This window comes from Nicotiana tomentosiformis, chromosome 5 (assembly GCF_000390325.3).
Source record: "Nicotiana tomentosiformis chromosome 5, ASM39032v3, whole genome shotgun sequence".
In the NCBI taxonomy this organism is placed as follows: domain Eukaryota; kingdom Viridiplantae; phylum Streptophyta; class Magnoliopsida; order Solanales; family Solanaceae; genus Nicotiana; species Nicotiana tomentosiformis.
This window is the reverse complement of record NC_090816.1, coordinates 126609611-126632208: the sequence shown is the minus strand read 5'-3', so window position 1 is coordinate 126632208 and position 22598 is coordinate 126609611. Positions and strand designations below refer to the sequence as shown.

The window sequence follows — 22598 nt, the reverse complement described above, 5'->3', positions numbered from 1 at the left end:
ACAAGTGAAACAAACAAATATGAACAGAAAAGAAACATCACTTTACGTTTATATCTTTTGTCAAAATTAAGGAATAAAAATAGATTTTCTCTCTGTTTCTCTTTCTTTTTTATATTAGCTTAGCATTATTTGTTTTAATCGGGTAAATTAAAGTATTTAAAGTATTAAACTAACTGATAGAAAAAATGAAGATCAGCTTTATGGTCAATTATAGATATTATTTTTGTTATTATATAATTATTTTTACGGGATATTAATAAAATATAATACTGAAGAACACCAAATAAAACATAAAAGATCTTACAAAGTAATTCTGAACGAAATTATTTTTTTTAAAATCTAATACGAGGTTAAAAGAGTAATTAGGTCTCAAGGGAAGAAATCCAAATAAATATACTAACAATAGAATTAGCATTTAGCACATAAAGAATTGAGGAAATATTAAGAAAACAAAGAGAAGAACACATGTGTTAAGTCAACTTAAAAACTTAGGAATATTAAAACAAATAATTAAAAAATAATAATAATGCTAATAGTACTAAGGTACTAAAGAGAGGTACTTTGTCAAAAGCAAATTTTGCGTGTAAATATTTGGTTGGTCGATTCTATATATGGTTGATTGGTTCATATTTGTTCTTTCTTTTTCTCTCTTCTGTTTTTGTGTGGAGAGGAAAAAACGTTCCTTCTCTTTCTCTCTGTTCCCTCTTTTACTTTTGTCTGAATTCCCCCTTTTTTCCTCTCTCTCTGTTTGAAGTTTGTTTCTTTTGTGCATTTCATCAAACAGAAGAGAGGGTGTGTTTTTTGTGTTTTGTGTGCTCAGAATTAATGGAAATTCCGGTGATGGGCTGCTTCTGATCATCATCATAATGGATTTTGATGCCGGAATTTCCTTGTCTGTGACTGAAGGTCCTTCCTCTTTGTCACCGTCTCTCGATCAAGGTACTCGCTTTTTATTTTTTAGTCCATTTCAATAAGAAAAGTAGTAAATAATTTAACATAAACTTCGTATTTTTCTTTTTTTTTTTTCAGTTCATGTTACCCTATTTCGTTTTTAATCATTAAAAAAAATATAATGACTCTTTATAAATTTGGAAATAATCTAACATAAATTGCCCATTTTACCCTTAGTAACACTGCCTCTTGACTAATAAGGTACTCAGCCCATTTAGCCCGTCTCAACTTTATGTGACCCTGTTTACTTGTTTAGTCTATTAAAAAAATATACCCTAATATAAATTTGAAAAAATTTAGCTTAAACTTTTTAAGTAACAAGTTTTTTTCTTTATTTTTTTTTAATTGAGTATCATTAATGTAATTGTTGTGCTTGAAATATAATGCTGCTAATGTTTGTAATCTTGACTTGTAATTTTTTATATTTTTGTTGATTCTTAAATAAGGTTGGACGACAAAGATTGGATTTTTATACATGGGATATTCTTTTTTGTGGCAAAAGTATTCATCTTTGCCAAAACTTTGCTGTATATGGTAGTAATACATATGTTATTCTGAGCATGCCAAAGTGCAGATACGATATTATGGTGTCAGTTCCAAAAGAAAAAAAAGATCCTATATAAATTTGGAAACAATTTAACATAAACTTCATATTTCACCCTTTAATGGCAAGGTTTTCTTTTCCTTTTTTTTTCTTTATTTTATTTTGTTTTATATGAAGGATCATTACTGTAACTGTTATGGTGAAATACAATGTTGGGAAAGTTTGTAATTGAGTTGCAATTGTTTAATTGTTTTTTTGTTGCTTATTAAATAAGGTAAGAAGATAAAGATTGGATCTTTACAATTGGGATATTTGTTTTTTGGGAAAAAGTTTTCATCTTTGCCCAAGCATTTGCTGTATATGGTAGTAGAGTAATATATTACTTCATATACTTTGCATATTGTTCTCACAAAAATAGATCAAATGCTAAGTCTTTTTCCCTTTTTGTCTGCATATTATGATAATGCACCCTTAATTCTTTTTCATCCTTTCATTATTTTTTTCTTTTTTGACTTTTTAAGTTTTACAACTCTCCACACCCCAACAAAAAAAAAAAAAATGAAGGAAAAAACAATAGTTTGCTTCTATTGATATATGGATTTTTCTGTCACTATTTCTAAATTAATTAATATGAGAGGCCAATATAGGATTTGGATCTGTAACAACAAATGGTGGCTAGTAAAATTTAGGTGAATTGTCTAATATGGTTTAAAGAAGAAGAGTTCACGTGGAATTTGAAAATAAGCAAAGATGCTTTGATGATCAAAGTTTTGTGCTTTTCTTATTTCTTGATAACTTTTTGGATGCATTGTTTCTAATTTGTTGTATGACTTATGATGCTGATGAAATGCGCCTAAACTACTTATGGTTGTACTCATTAACTTTCTTGTACATTTATTGTTAGACGAATATTATATAAGCAAGGTATGCACAAGTTGGCTCGGATGATACCCTTATTAAACAAAATATAGAACCGTATAAGCAAGAAAAGAAATGCACCTTATTAAGTTGTTTTATTTTTCAAGATCAAATGCTGGTAAAATGCGTTTACAAGGTCCAGAACTTAGAGAAGAAATTTATGGAACTGGTATCAATACTAATATTACTTAAGCTGAAGTAGTGTTTATTGCGTATCCATTGGTTTTTCAGACACTCTGTGGCAAATGAACTTGAGATCAAGGGAATCAATTGAGTCGGGACATTATCCTGTCCGTGAAGGTGAACCAGATTGTTCCTACTACATCAGAACTGGTCTCTGTAGGTTTGGATCAACTTGCCGATTTAACCACCCTCCTAATAGGAAACTGGTAAGGCACTGTATTCCACTTATTTCATGTAGCATATGTCCTATATGACGAACTCTTATGTATTTGTTCTCCGTAGTATATGACGTTCTTTCCATTTTAGGATTCAAAGTGTTTGACACTATTCTACTACAACAATTTTCACTACTCTTAGGAATTCAAATTGTTAAACTACTCAAATTTGGAACATTGATGTGACATTATCTATATGATACGTCAGATTAACAACTTAAACTTCTTATGTAATCAAATACCATCATATAAAATAGGATGGAGGGAGTATTTATCACTAAGGAATAGAGCATTATCACTAATTGAATTTCTTTCTTCTTTCCTCTTGATTTACATGGTGTCAAATCCAAATAGAGGCAATTGTCGAATCTAGGTTGTTTCTTTCATTGAGAAAATCTTTCAACTTTGTAAGTAAGCCGGCACACTCATTGCCTCGATATTGGTACCAATCTCGGCGGTCAAGTTAGTCTGTTGACCACATTTATAGTTGTCTCGTGGAAATGACCACATTTATATTTCGTCTCGTGGAGATGACCACAGTTGTTAACAGAGACACTGCTATGCACTACTACTCGAGCCAACAACATTACCGTCACTTTTGGTGTATTAACTTCCACACCGTAGGCGCTAGATGCTGTCCACGACTGACGTCATCAACCACATTAGCATGTCGTCCCTGTCAGTAGTCTAATTAGCACTGCCATCTCAGCTTACCATTTAGCTAGTAGAGCACATCACTTAGTCCAGTAAGAACCACATCATGTGTGCCATGTCCACAATACAATGCCATGTCAGCCTGTCAATGTCACCTACTGTGTTACATAAAAACTATCAGGAGCCTCCGACCATATGATCGACTGCGGAAATTCATTGTGTTATTTTCCAATTTAGCCATAGTAGTTATTCTTGTTTTATATTTCTAATATCCTGGGACACCTTACTTAGGCTCGGTGTATTATTCCGTCTTCTACCAATGTTCCAATCAAGGTCAGTGACTCCATCTTGTGTGCGGATGACGTTGGTATTATGGTTAATGATCCTAAAGAGATTGAGGCACCAAATGATATTTCCTTATTCAAATTCAAAGCAAAGTTTGGGTTGGCTCAAGTATTATTTTGTCACAGAGGTGGCCCAGCCAACTTAAGTGTGGTCTATTACGAAAAGATAATTATCTTGGATGGACCAATATGGTTGATTGTCGACCTATTTACACACCAATGTTGTTACTTTTGAGACTTGAGAAACCTTTAGCAAAACACTACTACATGGTTGATCGAGCTTTTTTATTTGGTGTGTGTGTGTGTGTGTGTGTGTGTGGATAAGATAAGAAAGCAGGGGTCAGTAAACTCAATTATCTGACCGCATATTGAAACTTCTTTTTCGGTTAGTGTGGTTAGTCAATTTTTTAGGATATCATGATAGTCATTGAAATGCAATGGTTTGTTCCTTTCAATATATCAAGAGTGCTTTGGGTCAAGGACTCCTTATGAAGGTGGAGAAAATAGTAAGATTGTTAGATATGTTGATGAAGATTGGACTAGACCTCGATCTGATAGATGGTCTATGCACATTCATTGTGTATTGAGTGGTGGAAATTTGATCTCTTGGAAAAAAATTTAATAATTGTCTGGTCAACTGGAGGATTGAATATAGAGCAATGGTTTTAGCAACATATGGAGCTTATGCATTTCAAACAGTTGCCTCAAGAACTGTAGTTAAAAAAAATAGCATAGTTGACATTGGATTATGACACTCAAGTCGGATTATATTTCTTCTAATACATTGTTTCGTAAATAGACCAAGATGTTGTGTTCAATTACCATCTATCGTAAGAAAATATTGTTTTAACTTAATTCCATGAGCTCTGTTATCTCAGCTCGCAAACACGTGTACTTAATATGTATGTGATCCTACCATTTATAAATTTGTGTGGGAAGCTTGGAGCACGTGATCTTTACATACAATTTGAGAGGAAACGTGATAATGCATCTAAGATCAGTGTACACGTTTTGATTAATTGTACAGAATATTTTTAAAATTGTTTCACAACTAGGAACTTGGTAAGTAGAAAACTTTCTTTATTTGGTGGAGCCTAAACTCCTATATAAGGAGCCTTTATGTATGTTATTATCACCAACATAATAAGATTTCGATCGTCTTTAAAAAGAAAAAAAAATTCCCTCTTCTATTTTCTTTTTGATGTACAATGGGTCTCTAAATGACTTAATCCTGTATAAATTCCCAAATGCCAATATCCAGAGAGACATATGCAGCAGCAAAACAGGAGAGATAAGTCACCTCCAAATAGGAAGGTATAGGAAACCAATTTATATGCTTTGTTGGGAGTTGTGATAGCTGTTTTTGTGGAAAGATATGTTACATAGTTCCACACTTAATGTCTTTAAGAGATGACTATATATGTGTTTCATCCATTCCGTACTGTAGCTAAGACACTAGAAAATGTGAAATCAATTTTCAAGTGGAGACATCAGTCCTCTGAATGGGTTTTGCTTGTCTAATAGTTGGATAAGTGATTTAAACTTTTGGGGATTTTGACAAATATTTACTCCGTCTCTTGGAATAAGAGGAGACTAATTAATCTAGCAACACAATGGGTTTCCCTTTTCCTGGTTATCTGTCAACAATATTTCTCATTTACTATTATATATGGCATAGAGATTTTCCATCTGCTCCAATCCACGATCACGCTCAACAGTGCATTTTAATAACATAAGTGGATGTTATTACCCTTGTTATCTGAAAACAGAGAGAGGAAGCTTCCATTTGCATTCATTGCTCCTTGAAGCCTTTCCTTCTCACTGCAACTTACCTCCTCTGTCATTCACTCTTCCTCTCTCTCTCTCCATGTTATCCTTTCTCTGCAGTTGCCTATGCCCCTTTAGTGTTAACTTCCATGCAGTGTTGTCAAAGGCGAAAAGTTTTAAAAAGCGTTCTTGGTCTATTGAGGCTTTAAGTGCAACGCACAATTTAAGTGCGGGCTTCAGTAAAAAGAGGCTCAATGAATGAAAATATAAAAATATATATATGTAATTTAAGAAAGAAGTAACAAATTCATTCATAATGTTTTCCTTAACAGCTAATATGCTTATTTGCCGATTATATTGGTTTTATAGTACAGCTCGATTTAAGATAGAACTCATGGACAATGAGTGCATACACCTTAGTGCCTTGCCTACATTGAAGCGCAGCTTAAGTGAGGCAAAGCGCCCTCCCCGAGCTTTTCTGAGCTTCAGGGCGTAAGCGCGTCTTAAATGAGCCTTTAACAACACTGCTTCCATGCGCTGGTAGTGAAAAAAGAACTCCATATATTGGAAGTAATAGATCCCAAGAATGTCAAATTGGTATACTATAAGGCAGGAGCAGAAAAAGAGTCTAGATGAAAGGTAAAGAAAGGAGGAAGGATGGAGACGGGGTGAGTTAAGAACAGATTGGGGCATGACTATTTCTTTTTCTGTTTGATGAAACTTTGAAGAACTCTTTATGGATGAGCTTCCAAGACTTGGCTTTATTAAACTGACAAAAGAAGTTCTGCTCAGGGACTCTTTGTCTCCTTCACCAAAATGTTTCATGACAACGTGATATTGTTTGTAAGCCCATTTTTGGGCAACAAGGCCTGGAAAGTGGACAGGTTAGAGAAAATTCTCCTTTTCCTTTATCATAAAGAAGAAGAATTGAAAGTCAACCTGCACTCTAATTTTAAGTTGCCAAAAATTTAGAGTGACGGAGGTTATAAGTAGGCATGTGAAAATCTCAGCCATAGGTTTTGAATCTTCACATCCTTAGTTTACGTATGTTATGCATACTAGTATAAGCTTCCATGTACGCACTTCAGCTGGCATTTCTATACACTGCAATAGGAGATATTCAGTTGGGATCCTATTTCTTGATGATAATTAGTAGATGTATAACGCCAATGCTGTCTTCCTGTTAGAAATTTAATAAGCATCACTGAATTATGACTCTACATGTATTCATAAAGATTTATGCAGTTATGATTTGCATATATTCCTTTGTTTGTATCTTGGGAACTGATGGATATGCAAAGTATTTGATGCAGGCCATTGCCACGGCAAGGATGAAAGGAGAGTATCCAGAAAGAATGGGGCAACCAGAATGCCAGGTATGATCCAGACCAATATGTATTTTAGCTGCCGATCATCATACTATATTATAAGTGTGAAGACTTTTCGATAATGTTATTTTACTAAAATATCCTTCAAAACATGAATGGCCAAATTACCCTATACTTGTAAAATTATTTTCCATTAAATATATATATATATATATATATATATTAAAATTACTACTATGTGAACGCGTCATTAAATTGAGATCCTATTAAATGGTAGTATTCAATTATCCTTCCCATTACTTTTCATGTTTTTTGTCAGTTTGCTCCTTTGAGCTTCCACTATTAAAATCATCCGCTCAAAACCTTTTTATATGTTTGATATTTTTTCGTATAAAAGTGCACAATATATTGTCACTTCATTTCTTTTACAGTGCCTTCTTTACGCCAAAGTTGTATCCATTGACTTAATTTTTCTCTCCCATAAAAAGACAATGATCTTTTGGCTTTTGCTTTCCTATTTGGCAACAGATACATTTTATTGATAAATTACAATTTTTTTCTTCTATGTACAAACTTTTCTTTCTCTTTTATTATTTTGTTTTAGGACTTCATGAAATTGAGTCTATCTTTTAGACTTTTGAATAAATATGCTATTCTAAGCAACGTTATGTTGGGATATTACCCATAAATCAAAATCATGTATTAAGCATCATTATCTGATATGTACCGAATTACTTTATTAATCCCAATTTAAAGAATGAAAAAGAAGAAAATATCTCCTTTCATTGTACTAAGTTTTCCTTCATTACTATTACTTTTAGATCCTACAACTCCTTTTTCTTTTTTCAAAAATAAAAAAATTCTGCTCGTGTTGTCCTAGCAGATTAAAGCCTGTCTAATAGGAGTATTGGATTATGTTGTCACTGAAAGAATTTTTTTTTGAGAAAACAAAAGCATAATTTATACAAGAACAAAAGATGTAAAAAAAAGAGATTCGGTTTCTATTCCTATTATAACTTTTCTTCTTCAACAGTTCAACTCATGTTATTTGTGTGTATAAAATATAATGATTCCGACAAAATAAGGGAGTTAGCTCAATCTATATATGAATAGGCTATTCAAAGACTTATATAGATTAAAAGTAACAGTAAAAGTGAAATATTCATTAACTTTTATTTAATATTATGATTCTTGTAACTTTTCTCTATGCTCACTTTTTTTGTCTAATAAGAGCATATATATGACTTTCAAATTATTTTAAAGCAGGGTCTTATTTAGTAATTTTTTTTAATCATTCCTTAATTTTTTCTTTAGTCACACAGTCTCCTCCATTTAGATCGTGAAGTGCTAATTACGCCTAATTATTTGTACAAATCAGCTACTAATATTCTTTCTCCTAATTTACACATGACATGACTCATAATTTTGAATAAGACAACAAAATTCATGTACGTGCAACGATCAAGTATGTCAATTAACGATCAGGTATCTCTATCGCAATTAATTATTACTTCTTTGTAAGTATGAACCATGAAATTAATCATGATCTACTAGCTATTTAAGAAAGACATGAGTCGATCAAATATACTATACTACTTCCACAAAATACTACTTCCATTTGATACAACTTTTTGATATGTATGTTGTTGTAAAAGGAGGAGGCTACTATTTCTTAAAGACAAGGTAGAACCTTTAAACATGTCATTTATATTGTTGAAGTATAAAAGAACAAAAAATTGTGAAGCTTAATGTTTGATATGCTAGACAAGCTGCATAATTAAAGTTGTTTGAACATACTTTTAAAGTTTTATTATATAAATTTTCTAAACTATTTTACACTTATTGTATAAAGTATACGCGCAACGCGCGTATTTAAAACAAGTATAGGAAAATGAATAGAAGTGTAATAACATCTATTCATACAAATGGAATAACAACAAATAGCCTCAATACTAAACTAGCTTGAGGCTAGATTTTTACAAAAAGGAAATTTAAATTTAAAATCAGAAAATTTGTCAAGACATTTCGTTAAATAGAGCCTATTCTCTTTTAAATTTTAATTTAGAATGCTTTTTGTTAGATAGTTATGTAAATAATGTGAATTAGTCATAGTCCCACATAAAATATGAGTAGGATATGTATTGTATAAATAGGGCTCATTGTATTATAATTGAATAGAATATCAATAATATATTTTTCTCCCGTGCTTTCTCACATGGTAACAGAGCATTAATGAGAGAAAATCATTGTGCGTCATTCCAGCGACATCCAGGAAGAAAGAACTCAGTCACAGTGCAATATTCCGGTGACTTAAGTGACTGATTTGCATCATCTCACGTTTGGTGAGTGTTGTGCACAAACCAACACCACTATTAGACTCCGAAAACTTCGGTGACCAAACCCCATTCAGATTCTTCGGCAACAGAAGCCCCACACGCCTCCATGCGCCGTCTAGATCTGTGACTCCACCGGTACGTCTGTCCCACGCGCCGGCACGTGCGTGCTTCTCCGACCATTGTTTGGCTGAGCTCTTCAGGACAGTTTGTTCCACAGCATTTTCGAGTCCACCAGTACTATTTCCGACAGATTCCGACAACTTTGGAATTTTTCGGCGTGAACAATGTTTTTTTCTCTGTTGTGAACATTGTTTTCCTAGATATTTCTTCAGTTTTCTAGGAGTTACTGATTTCCACTATTTCAAGTTAACCCTACAACTTTTAGTCAAGAATTTGAGAAATTAATTGTAGCGAAATGGGATCCAATACTATGAATAGTTGGATGGTTTCTCTACCGGATTATACTGAGTTCCTTCATTACAAAGCGTTTAAACATACATCTTCAGAGATAGCTTCCGTTGTTCAAACATGTAATAGCGTGACTTGTGTCTCTCAATCTTCATCCTCCGAGTCATGGGTCATTAATTCAGGTGCATTTGATCACATTTCTGATAACATATCTCTTTCACTACTATTTTATATTCTCAATCTCTTCCAACAATCACAATAGCCAACGGGTTTCAAACCATGGCAACTGGAATAGGTCAAGCAAGTCCACCTCCTTCCTTACCTTTAGATTCAGTTCTTTATGTTCCTGGTAGTGCTTTTAATCTCATAGCCGTTAGTTGCTTAGACAAATCACTTAAATGCTCTATTTTATTCTTGATGACGCAGTACATGGCGGATCATTGGTACCAGGCGTGAATCAAATAGTTTTTATTACCTTATCCTTGCTAAATCACATGAACTCACATATTGTCTTTCTTCAACAACTTGTCCTGTTACTGATTCACCAGATTTGTTACATAAACTGTTGGGACATCTCAGTTTGTCAAAACTTCAGAAAATAGTACCTGGATTATCTTGCTTGTCCACTCTAGAGTGTGAGTTATGTCAGCTCGGTAAGCGTACTCACTCCTATTTCCCTCGGCGTCTTGATAACGAGCAGAGTCACCTTTTACTTTAGTCCATTAAGATGTTTGGGGTCCTTATTGGGTTAGTTCTACCTTGGGATTCCGCTGCTTTGTCAGTTTCATTGATGATTATTCCTGGTGCACTTGAATATTTTTTATGAAAAATCGATCTGAGTTGTTTTCTATTTTCTAGACCTTCTATGCTGAAATTCAAAATTGATTTAGGGTTTCTATCCCCACATTCGTAGTGATAATGCCCTAGAGTATTTGTCTTCCCTATTTCAACAGTTTATGAACTCTCATAGAATCATTCATCAAACATCTTGTCCGTACACATCTCAACAAAATGGGGTAGCCGAAAGAAAGAATAAACGTCTCATTGAAACTGCTAGTACTCTACTCATACAATCTCATCTTTCGTTGCGTTTTTGGGGGATGCAGTTCTCACATCTTGTTATCTTATTGATCGTATGCCATCCTCAGCTGTCCAGAATCAAGTGCCATTCTTTGTCTTGTTTCCCCACTCATTTTTGTTCTCTCTTCCATCCCATATCTTTGGGAGCACGTGTTTTCTTCATAACCTTACTCCAGGAAAAGATAAGTTAGCTTCTCGTGCTCTTAAGTGCGTATTTCTGTGTTACGTGAGAACGCAAAAGGGATATCGATGCTATTCACCTGACCTACAGTGGTACCTTATGGCCGCTGATGGTACCTTCTTTGAAACCCAGTCATACTTCATAGGTCCAGATGATTACTTAGATATTTCTGAGGTGCTACCAGTTCCATCTTTTGGAGATTCAATCACTATTGGCCAAATACATAGACAACCACTCTAACTTGGCACCAATTTTTATTTTGGCACTTTATCTCATCCTTGTTTCATTTTGGCTTCAACCCCTTTTATTATATTTCATTTTAACACAAAAAGTTGACTCAATGTAAAATATAAAGAGTGTGTGTATAAACGCTTCTGAAGTCTAATAACTATCTAATTAAATATAGCCAACTGTTTTTTAATCCATGTCTACCGGGTCTAACCAAATACCCGGAACCCTACACTAATAACTCGGATGGGCTCTGGGTAAAATAAGAGCCACCTGCTTATTTTCTCTAAGTCATAAACTTGTCTACCTTAATCTCGTTCCCAAAATTCTTAGTCATAGGTAATGAAACCCTAATCTCGTTCCCAAAATCCCTGGTCGTAGGTGATGAAATCACTTATTACAACTTAACATAATTGGTACCTAAAATCAATTTCATTTCCTCCATAATAGGTACATGAAAAAGATACATAAATAAAAGGCACACAAGACTTAACACTAGCCTTTTGCAGTACAAATTGAACTCCGACAATGTTGAACCCATTAGAGATATCATCAACATTCTTAAAGTTTGGAACTTCAAGCTTCAGACGAAGATATGGATTTTAAGAAATTAAAAAAAAAAACTAACTAAATAAAGGAACTAAGATACGGCAAAGCTTTGAAGCTTTCTGGAGATGGAGATCGAGAGCAACCAAGGAATTATTTTGGGAGTCTAGATGAAAGAAATAATGGGGAAAGAGGTTGGGCATTTAAAATAGAGCCTCACGCGCTTACCAGGTGAGAAAATTCATCCAATGTGACAAGTCAGCTTTTTGTGTTAAAATGAAACATATTAAATGGGATTGGAGTGCCAAAATGGAACAAGGCTGAGATCGAGTGCCAAAATGAAAATTGATGCCAAACTAGAGGGGCTGTCTATGTATTTGGCCATCACTATTTCTCATCCATCTTCCTCCACAATTCCAGCTCCACCACCTACAGTTCCAATTTCAGTTCCACCACCTACAACTCCACCACTCCTGACTTATCATCATCGTCCGCGCCCAACATCAGGCCCAGCTGATTCACGTCTTGCACCTGACCCTGCTCCTACTGCGGACTTGTCTCCTCTTAGTCAACTGATTGCACTTCGAAAAGGTATATGGTCCACACTTAATCCTAATCCTCACTATGTCGATTTAAGTTATCATCGTCTGTCACCACCCCATTATGCGTTTGTATTATTTTTGTCCTCTGTCTCCATCCATAAGTCTACAGGTGAAGCACTGTCTCATCCAGGATGGCGACATGCTATGATTGACGAGATGTCTGCTTTACATACGAGTGATACTTGGGAGCTTGTTTCTCTTCCTTCAGGTAAATCTTCTGCTGGTCGTCGTTGGGTGTATGCAGTCAAAGTTGGTCCAAATGGCCATGTTGATCGACTTAAGGCTCGTCTTGTTGCCAAATACTCAATATATTTGGGCTCAATTATAGTGATACTTTCTCTCCCGTGCCTAAAATAGCATCAGTCCGCCTTTTTCTATCCATGGCTGTTGTTCGCCATTGGCCTCTTTATCAGTTGAACATTAAGAATGCATTTCTTCACGGTGATCTTAAGGATGAGGTTTATATGGAGTAACTACCTGGTTTTGTTGCTCAGGGAGAATCTAATGGCGTTGTATGTCGGTTGCGCTGGTCCCTCTATGGTCTAAAGCAGTCTCCTCGAGCCTGGCTTGGTAAGTTCAACACAGTAATTCAGGAGTTTGGCATGACTCATAGTGAAGCTGATCATTCTGTATTTTATCGGCATTCTGCTCCAAATTTATGTATTTATCTGGTGGTTTATGTTGACGATATTGTTATTAGCGGCAATGATCAGGATGGTATTACTAGGTTGAAAAACCTTCTCTTTCAGCACTTTCAGACTAAGGATCTTGGCAGATTAAAGTATTTTATGGGTATTAAGGTCGCTCAGTCTAGCTAAGGTATTATGATCTCACAACGGAAGTACGCCTTGGACATTCTTGAGGAGACAGGAATGACAGGTTGTAGACATGTTGACACTCCTATGAATCCGAATTTTAAACTTCTGCCAGGACAGGGAGAACAGTTTAGTGATCCTACAAGATATAGTCAACTGGTTGGTAAATTAAATTACCTCACGGTGACCAGACCTAACATTTCCTTTCCTGTGTGTTGTGAGCCAGTTTATGGATTCTCCCTGTGATAGTCATTGAGATCCAGTTGTACGCATTCTTCGGTATATTAAATCAGCTCCGGACAAAGGATTATTGTTTGAGGATCGAGGCCATGAACGGATAGTTGGATACTCAAATATTGAATGGGCAGGATCACCTTCTGATAGACGTTCTATGTATGGATATTGTGTTTTAGTAGGAGGTAATTTGGTATCTTGGAAGAGTAAGAAACAGAATGTGGTTGCTCGGTCTAGTGCAGAAACAGAGTATTGAGCAATGGCTATAGCAACATGTGAGCTAGTTTGGATCAAACAGTTGCTCAAGGAGTTGAAATTTGGTGAGATCAACAAGATAGAACTTGTGTGTGATAATCAAACTGCCCTTCATATTGCATCAAATCCGGTATTCTATGAGAGAACTAAACACATTGAGATTGACTGTCACTTCGTTAGAGAAAAGATACTCTCGGGAGATATTACTACAAAGTTTGTGAAGTCGAATGATCAGCTTACAGATATTTTCACCAAGCCCCTCACTGGTCCTCGTATTAGTTACATATGTAACAAGCTCGGTACATGTGATTTGTATGCATCGGCTTGAGGGGAAACGTTAGATAGTTATATAAATAACGTGAATTAGTCCTAGTCCCACATAGAATAGGAGTAGGATATGTATTATATAAATATGGCTCATTGTATTGTAATTGAATAGAATATCAATAATATATTTTTCTCCCATGCTTTCTCACGCTTTTTAATAGTTCAAAAGTTCTCTCATTTTTGGAGTTTTAGTGAATCAGAGCAGTAGACCCACAGGCAGAAGACTCAAAATGATGCTTTTATGTCTATTAACCATCTTGTTTTGTTAACCATCCTGGAGTGACTAGTTTTTAGAGTTAGAGCAGTCGAGCGTTAAATATAATCATCTTTCTTAAGTTCAATTTATTTTCTGGTTGTTGAAGTCATACTTTGCATGAGCTTTGGTGTGGTAACTTTCCATTTGTCTCCCGCTAATTCCCTTTAGCCTATTTAGCTCACAAACTGAATGATTTTAGCAATTTTACAGTACTACTTGAAGACGGGAACTTGCAAATTTGGAGCCACATGCAAGTTTCACCATCCTAAAGACAAGGCTGGGATTGCTGGAAGAGTTACCCTAAATGTCTTGGGCTATCCGCTTCGCCCGGTTTGACTTCATTATCCGAACTACTTATTGAATTTAATAACATTGTTCTTTCTAATGTATGCAAAAGGTTCTTAGTTCATAATGATTCTAATGAATCTTAACCTGCATTTTTTTCTACTCGCCAAATTGTCAGGCAGGGGCTTGCAAAAGCCCTTTCTTTTGTTCCACATGCTTGCTGCTAAAGTTATATAAGATCGATTGTAATGATTGAAGAGAGCCATACCTATGTTTAATATAGAATATAAAGCTAACAAATGAATTTATTGCCTTGACGTTGTATTTGATATTCATGGGATACATGCATTGCTTCGTTGTATTTGCTAGGTGTGTTGTGATTGTGCAGATGGCTGATAAAGACCTCTTTCTTGAAACATGTTTGTGCTTTGTGGTTATACATAATGTCTTTTTTTTTTCTGCCTGCAGAATGAGGCTGAATGTGCTTATTACATGAGAACTGGACAGTGCAAGTTTGGAAGTACCTGTAAATTTCACCATCCCCAACCTTCTAACATGATGGTCTCTTTACGTGGTTCCCCTGTTTATCCCCCAGTTCCTTCTGCAACAACTCCTGGTCAGCTGTCCTATCCCTTGTCCAGAGGATCTTTCATCCCTGGTGCACGCTGGCAGGCTCCGTCAAGTTACACTCCATTGATAATGCCTCAGGGAGTAGTATCTGTTCCAGGGTTTGCATACAGTGTAAGCTTCCACATGATACCTTGCATTTGCTTGTTATGTATGGCCTAATTTTGTACTTTGTTGCTATTCGGGAAACCAGAATTTGCTGCATCCAGCCTTCTTTATTATAACTTGGGTTCCAAATTTGCTTGTTGATCAAGAAGTTCGGCTTAAACTTTTTTTTGGTTAAGCTTTTGTAACCTTTTATCTATATTCATATTTGGGGATTACTTTAACCTTTCTGGAATATTTGAAGATTGATGGACAAATATAATAATTACTATATCCTTTTTTGTCGCAGCATGCTTACTAAGATTTTGTTCTTTCTTCAAAGGTTCTGTTCTCTACTTGAATACATTTGAGAATCATTGCATCAGAACATCAGAAAACAATTCCACTTTAATATAGTGGTAGAGATTTTCTTTGGAAGATATCTTGGTAATTGTTACTCCCAAGATGAAATTTTCCTCTGTTTCTCTTTGAGGATGCCACCAACAACAAACAACAACCCAGTATAATCCCATTAGTGGGGTCCGGGGAGGATAGTGTGTACGCAGACCTTACCCCTAACCTGGGGTAGAGAGGCTGTTTCCGATAGACCCTCGGTTCCCTCCCTCCAAGAACTCCCCACCTTGCTATTGGGGTGACTCGAACTCACAATGTCTTTGAGGATGCCACCATTATTAGATATTGAAGTCATACCTTCTTCCGCTTCAGAGTCATTATGCTAGCACCTTCTCCTTCCTATGCTATTTGAGTGAATAATTTTCTTTTGTGGGATGTTAAGATTATTACTTTCTCAATTATGAAATAGGCGAGAAAAGTTTACGAGCTAAGTTTCAAGGAGACTTTTCACTGCCTTTATATTTTTTGGAGATAAAGCAACAGTCTCTTCTGTATTAAGTTGTTATTGTAGCTGATGTCCAGATGGAAGTAAGTTTAGAATGAACTTCTGAGAATATGTTGTCTTCTGAATAATCATCTTTTATTTGGTGGGGAGTGGAGCTGGCTGAGTTTGAACTTGACCTTAGACCTTGGTGGGGAGTATATACAAATTGAACTTAATCTCTTTGGATTTATATGGCAGTAGTCAGGCAAGATGTTGCATTCATTTATGGTCAAGTATTTTCTATAATCTTGTATTGCACAAGCTTGTGAGCTGTGCCTTATCTACTTTGAGGTTTTATAATACGTGCATATGAACTCAATTTACATAGGAGGTAATATCTCTTTCAGGGTCAGATGGGATCGATTTCTTCTCCTGAGGGCCAGCAACAGACAGCTGGAAATAGCCAGGTTTATGGAACTTCACGATCCGGTGATGCAGCAAATATGGGATCCCAAGGAGTCACTTCCCCATACCGTCCAGCTTCTGTTCCTATGGGGTACTATGCATTGCAGGGGGAGAATGTCTTCCCTGAACGACATGGGCAGCCTGAATGCCAGTTTTACATGAAGACTGGAGACTGCAAGTTTGGTGCTGTTTGTAGATTCCATCATCCGAGGGAAAGGCTGATTCCTCCTCCTGACTGCATGTTAAGTCCCATTGGACTTCCTTTACGCCCTGTGAGTACACTTTTTTTGTTATTTGCTAGTGTTTTTATTATGACATAAGTCTAGTGATGAGTTTGCTGTTCAAAACTTCCACACTTGTTTTTTGTCAGCTTTAAGCGGGTGAGATGATATCCTCCTTTGAGATGGATTTTTTGAACATCAATGTGACCAATATTCTATGTATAAATTCAGACTATTTCCACTCACGGGGATCTGCTGTTTATCAGTGCTAATAAACGAGATTTGGAAGTGATGTTAATCGAATATGACATTTCAGTGCAAGTATATATTGTTTCTCATGCTCGACGTACTTGGTGACTGACTCTGCAAAGTTGGTCCTCTCTTAAATTCTGTTTATTAAATATTTTGTTCCAGCTGTGAATAAAGTGCCACTAGGTTAATTAATTGACATTACATGTATACTGGGTTCAAAGAGATGTTTGTCTTCATTATTTTTCTACTTGGAAGATGGACTTAAAGTCCATGAAATAGAGTGTTCTTCAAAAATAAAGTATATGCTTTCAAATTTGTGGGGACCTGTATGACTTGTTGGAATCCATGTTAAGCTAGTTTCTGACTAAGCTGCTAATTGTTTGGTATTATAGCGAGTCATTTTGTGAAAAAATTCGTCAAGTTTAAGGATTAGCAATGAAGAAACAAAGATTTGCTTACTAAGTTTTGGGACACGAAGGTGTTTACTGACAATTGTAGCATTGAAAGCCTTCACTTCTTCGAACTCTCAGTATGCGCTTCTGGCTGAAGATTTTCTAAACCAAACAGCACTATTCTTATTTACAGAAAGCAAAAGGGAAACAGGAGTAAAAGACTCTTTTCAGAAGACAATTCTTTTGACACACACAAAACCGTTTCCTTCAAATTCAGATTCTACTTTAAACATTAAGACTACAAATTCAATCGATTTCTAATCAGACACCACCTTATTGAACTTAGATGTAATTATGTTAGCTAAAGGAGCTGTTGGATCATATTTTGGAAGAAAGTCAAAGGAAGAGAAGAAGAGATGTCGGAAAAGAATAAGTTGAAATTGGATAAAGAAAAAATGGTTACCTTTTCCTGCTTTCCCCCCCAGTTATAACCTTTTTGGTAATGTGGAGACTTAGTGAGCTGAAAAGATTTCTTTTGGCTTCTTTCTTGGATTTGTTTTGCAGGGAGAACCATTGTGTATTTTCTATTCAAGATATGGGATCTGCAAATTTGGCCCAAGTTGCAAGTTTGATCACCCAATGACGGTTTTCACTTATAGTATCTCAGCATCATCTTCTACTGATGCTCCTGCAGTTCAGCGTCTATTGGGTTCATCATCAGGAACCAGTGCATTGACCTTGACTTCAGAAGGGCTTGTTGAAGCAGTGTCAACGAAGCCCAGGCGACTGTCACTCTCAGAAACAAGAAAGATGCCACCTGGTGATAATAACATTGACAGAGAGGGATGATCTTTATCCCCCCAATTACCAGCCAGCATCATCATTTCTATCTTTTTGAGAATCAATAACAGTTGCCTGTAAATTCTTTTCCATCGGTGGAGATGTACAGAATCCAGTAAAAGTCAATTTATTCTTCTGAAAATGCATTTCAGTTGACAAGGTTGACATCTCTGTACTTCACTTTGGAGCAATGTATAAATCTGCCGATGTTGGCACAAATTGGTGAATCCAACTGTTAATTTGTAATCTGCCTAAAGCCCTCTACCTTTTTATATGAATCAATTTAACCCCCTAATCTCCTGTGTGAATCATTGGTTTCCTCAATTGTATCTGGCTCTCTGGTACTTTTTTGAATATCAGAGAAGGTTGTAAATGATCCAAATGTCTAACTCTCATACCTTGAAGTTGTTCTAGACATATGCTGATGACGTGCTTTGCTTATAATTATTATCAATGACCAGAGTCCAAAGGTATCTCATGGTTATTATCTATTTTTCTCGTCATCAGAAAAGAAAATAGCAATCTGCCCCTTCTAAGTTCTAAGTATTATGATTAACTGAACTTTTTGTTCTATTTTTCTCTTTTATTTTTGGCAGATATTCTCTTTGCAGGTTTTGTATGAGGTAACTTGTGGTGATTACAAACGTAAATGATGTCAATGGATCGTTCTCCGCCTGTTCGGTGCACTATTATCTGGTAACTGGAATTGTTAGGGGCTCACTGAGGAAAACACAGCACCTAGGTAGGTAGAATAGTTTTCATTATGGAAGTGATGACTCTTTCTCCATCTTAAATAAGTTTATTAACAGTCCCCTGTGAATTTTCTGTATTACAGTGATCGGAAAAGGAAGCAGCACATTCCACCGGGAAAGCAGTTAAAAAGCGATGTAACCTCTTAACTTAAATTTTGCTTTTTCCATCCTTCATCCTCTTTACTTTGATCGTGTAGTTCAGCTTTTCCATTTATTGCCATGTATATATCTCTCTCAAAAATAGAATTGAATTTCAAGAAAGAACGTACTTGTTTTTAAATCATGGAGAGGATTTCTTCCTTGTAGGTAGCTACTTGTGTAATTGTACCTTTTTCTCTCTCAAACAAACCCGAAAACTAGTTCCGCATGATGTATGTTCAGCAGTTTTATTTTATAGGCTACAGGATTACCACAATTGTCATCCAACAAGCTCCAGGATATTGGCAGATCTCATTCCAAGGTGGCACATATCTGTGGCAACAAGATCATCTCTGAAGAATATATTAGGGGTATGTGGTACTGGAATGACAACTTGTGCAAATAGGATGTCATTGCTTTTTTGGGTGCAGTAAGACATCTTACAATCTATGCCAACTTATTAATAGGAAGCTAGAGCTCTCTGGTGATCCGTGAAACATCTGAAGTTTTAATTTACTAAGTGAGATGTACCATGATATAATGAAGTTGAAGTAGTCAACCTTGTAATTTGACATAAACCAGAGGATATTTAACCTAGTATCCCGTTCTCCTAGATGAGGATTGGATTTGGCAGGAAGATGTAAGCTCTAACAAGTCTCTGATCCAATGTAGAAATTTCTGTCTTGACCTAATAAAGGAAGATTTTTGCAGAAATGCAGGGTAAGACTGCATACAAGAGACACTTGTGGTCCGGCCTTTCCCTGAATCCCGCGCATAGCGGGAGCTTAGTGCACCGGGCTGCCCTTTACATTTATGAATTCATAATCAGTGGATTTATTGATGTCACTAGCTGATCCTTGAATCTTTTGAAAAAGATGGTCAGAGAGTCGCTGCCAATCAACAACAAAATAAAGTAAATAGTTATTCAGGGAGTTACACTGAGAACCATATGATATTTTGTGATGAGGAGCCTCTAGATCATGGCACTGTTATTAGCAGCATTCTCTTCTTTGAAAGATCTATGGAGAAAAAATCTGTTAGTATAGAATACAGTGTTTTCGTGTAAATGGAAGGAACAATAGTTATTCTAGTGATTTATTCAATGGTTAGTAGGAGTGAGTAAATTTTCTTTTATTTTTGGCCATGTTGGGATTTATGCTATAACAAATTTTGATCTCTTTTAATGGGGTTTAAACAATTTTTCTGTATGTTTAGGTATTGTATGGTGTTGACTTCGATATAATTTTGGAGAACTGCTTTTTGTATGATTTGGTTGTTGGATTAACCTTCTGGTAACCCCCTCCAGGGCATGTTCGTGGCTAACTAGATCGAGAAATACCAGTAGGTACCAGAGGAGATCGCTTCAATATATTCTGTTTTCTTGAATTTATGAATGTTGAGTTTACATCCTCCTCCTCAGAGAGATACAATTAGATTTTAGTTAACAAATACTTGTCCAACCTCTAAATTCATGTGAGTCTCTTTACTCATTTGGTGTATATTGATTTATTGATAATAATGCTTATTTTTCTTTCTGGTGAAACATTGGATAATAATGTGAGGTATACTTCCTTCAATGGTTCACACTGCCTTGATCAAATTTCTTTGACTAGCCGTTTGTAAATTCATGTTGAAACCTATCATATGAATGATTGCTTGGTAGTATTCTGTCATTTTCATTCTAAAACACAATCTCTTTTCTTCTGTCAGAAAATAAAGTACTCAGACAAATTTGCTAGACAGTTAGCTTCTTGGCGACAGGTAGGTGCGGTAGATTTTTTGTCATTCGTCTGTATGCGATTTCAGATGTTGGAGGGTGTGTGTGTCTGTCTCGAGAAAACCTCAGCTGACAGTTTGCATTCAATGGCGTGGGATAGTCACTTTTTAATATGATATTTAGTTTTTATTCGATATTTTGAGCAAAAATAGCCACTACTCTATTAAAATTAATACGAAAAGACACTTTTACCCTTTCTTCATGAGTGCTATGTGAATATTAAAGACATGGTGTCCTTAACATTTATACTTCACACATGAAGTTAAGGACGCCATGCCCTTAATATTTACATTGCACATATGAAGTGAAAGACATGATATCCTAAAATTTAACAACGGAAAGTGCAAATACAGGACACTTTGTCCTTAATATTTACACATCATTCATGAAGTTAAGGACACCATGTCTTTAATATTTACATTGCACACATGAAGTTAAGGACACCATGTTCTTAACATTTACACTGCACATATGAAGTTAAGGATATGTGGTCCTAAAGTTTATCAACAAGGTGCAAATACAGGACACTTTGTCCTTAATATTTACACATCATTCATGAAGTTAAGAACACCATGTTCTTAATATTTACACAACACCCATGTCTAGCACAGGGAAATTTTTGTCCGGACGGTTAAAAAAATTATTAAGCACTGGCTAAAGAGTAAATATATTTTAAACAATGACTAAAGAGTAAAGACATCTCTAACTAGTGGTTAACTGTGCACTTCCCCCGAAAGTTTACGAGTTTCTGGACCTGATTTTTGAGTAAACTGTTAATGAGTTGGGTAAAGTCTGCGGACACACTACCCTCCGCAGACTAGAGCCGTCAATATGGGCTTGGCCCGTAAATTAGTAGGGTTGGGCTAGAATTTTTGGAGCCCATTTAAAAACGAGACTTTTAAGCCCGACATGAGTAAGCCCGTGAGGCTTGATTGAGGCTGAATTGGGCTGGCCCGTGGGCCTAATAAGAATATTTATTTAAAATATATTAAATATAAAAAGTATAAGACATTGTAGCATCGGAATCATCATTTTGCATTGGTGGGCGTGTTCTTACCTAGTACAAAAGTTGCATCCATCATGAAAATGTCCAAACACTTGTTACTACTCAAAATTGGCTGCACGACTTTTCCTAAACTCAAACTGATAATATTTTTTTATGTGAATTTGAATATTATTAGTTTTTAAAATTTAATTATTCTTAATATTTAACTAATTAATATTGCATATGAATTGTAGATGTAGATGAAAGTGAAGATGTTAAGACAGCCTTGTCACAAGCGGATTCAAATGTGTTTGATAAAGATGATGTGTTGGATATCCCTTAAGCAACATGGACGTTCTCTTGAATAGTTGTTTTGAGTTTTGACTTTTAGTGAATGAAATATAGTCTTGTCTTTTACTTTTTTAGTGTTTATTATGATATATTGGATCAATACAAAAAGTAATTTAGTTTTGTGAAAATTTTCTAATAAGATATTTTTTAATTTTTAAATATTTATCCTTTTTAGATTAGTACTTATAGAAAAAATATAAAATTATATTTTAAAAAATGATGGGCCGACCCGTGGGGGCCCACCCCACGGTTCACATATGGCTGGGGTGGGCTGACCATTATAAGGCCCATCAAAATGGTGGGCTAGCCCAACCCGACCCGTCAATTGCTAAAGCCCACATAAGTTGGGCTGGGCTAACCCGACCCGGCCCATATTGTCAGTTCTACCACAGACTCAACTTATGAGACTACATTGAGTA

At 35.6% G+C, this 22598-nt stretch overlaps 2 protein-coding genes across 5 annotated transcripts; both read left to right on the top strand.

Annotated features, from left to right (window-relative positions):
* Nucleotides 1-644: 644 nt before the first annotated feature.
* LOC104104893 (zinc finger CCCH domain-containing protein ZFN-like) lies at nt 645-18471 on the top strand. Of its 4 annotated transcripts, none has more exons than XM_009613079.4 (8): nt 657-939; nt 2645-2802; nt 6878-6952; nt 8339-8389; nt 14383-14502; nt 14926-15198; nt 16414-16743; nt 17901-18471. In XM_009613079.4, the coding sequence occupies exons 1-8, from the start codon at nt 867-869 to the stop codon at nt 18183-18185; spliced, it is 1365 nt and encodes a 454-aa protein (XP_009611374.1). In that variant the 5' UTR covers nt 657-866; the 3' UTR covers nt 18186-18471. The 4 variants fall into 4 exon arrangements, with proteins under 4 accessions (XP_009611380.1, XP_009611379.1, XP_009611374.1 ...); XM_009613083.4 differs by having other exon boundaries at nt 658-939; nt 6890-6952; XM_009613085.4 differs by lacking the exon at nt 8339-8389 and having other exon boundaries at nt 645-939; nt 6890-6952.
* On the top strand, nt 8397-14376 carry LOC138891655 (uncharacterized). Its single transcript, XM_070175334.1, has 2 exons — nt 8397-12493; nt 12780-14376. The coding sequence occupies exons 1-2, from the start codon at nt 11974-11976 to the stop codon at nt 12788-12790; spliced, it is 531 nt and encodes a 176-aa protein (XP_070031435.1). The 5' UTR covers nt 8397-11973; the 3' UTR covers nt 12791-14376.
* Nucleotides 18472-22598: the final 4127 nt, after the last annotated feature.

Coding starts and splice junctions, on each gene's coding strand:
- LOC104104893 (XM_009613079.4), top strand. CDS start 867: ATGGATTTTGATGCCGGAATTTCCTTGTCTGTGACTGAAGGTCCTTCC. Junction 940..2,644: donor GTCACCGTCTCTCGATCAAG/GTACTCGCTTTT, acceptor TTGGTTTTTCAG/ACACTCTGTGGCAAATGAAC. Junction 14,503..14,925: donor TGGGCTATCCGCTTCGCCCG/GTTTGACTTCAT, acceptor TTCTGCCTGCAG/AATGAGGCTGAATGTGCTTA.
- LOC138891655 (XM_070175334.1), top strand. CDS start 11,974: ATGGGATTGGAGTGCCAAAATGGAACAAGGCTGAGATCGAGTGCCAAA.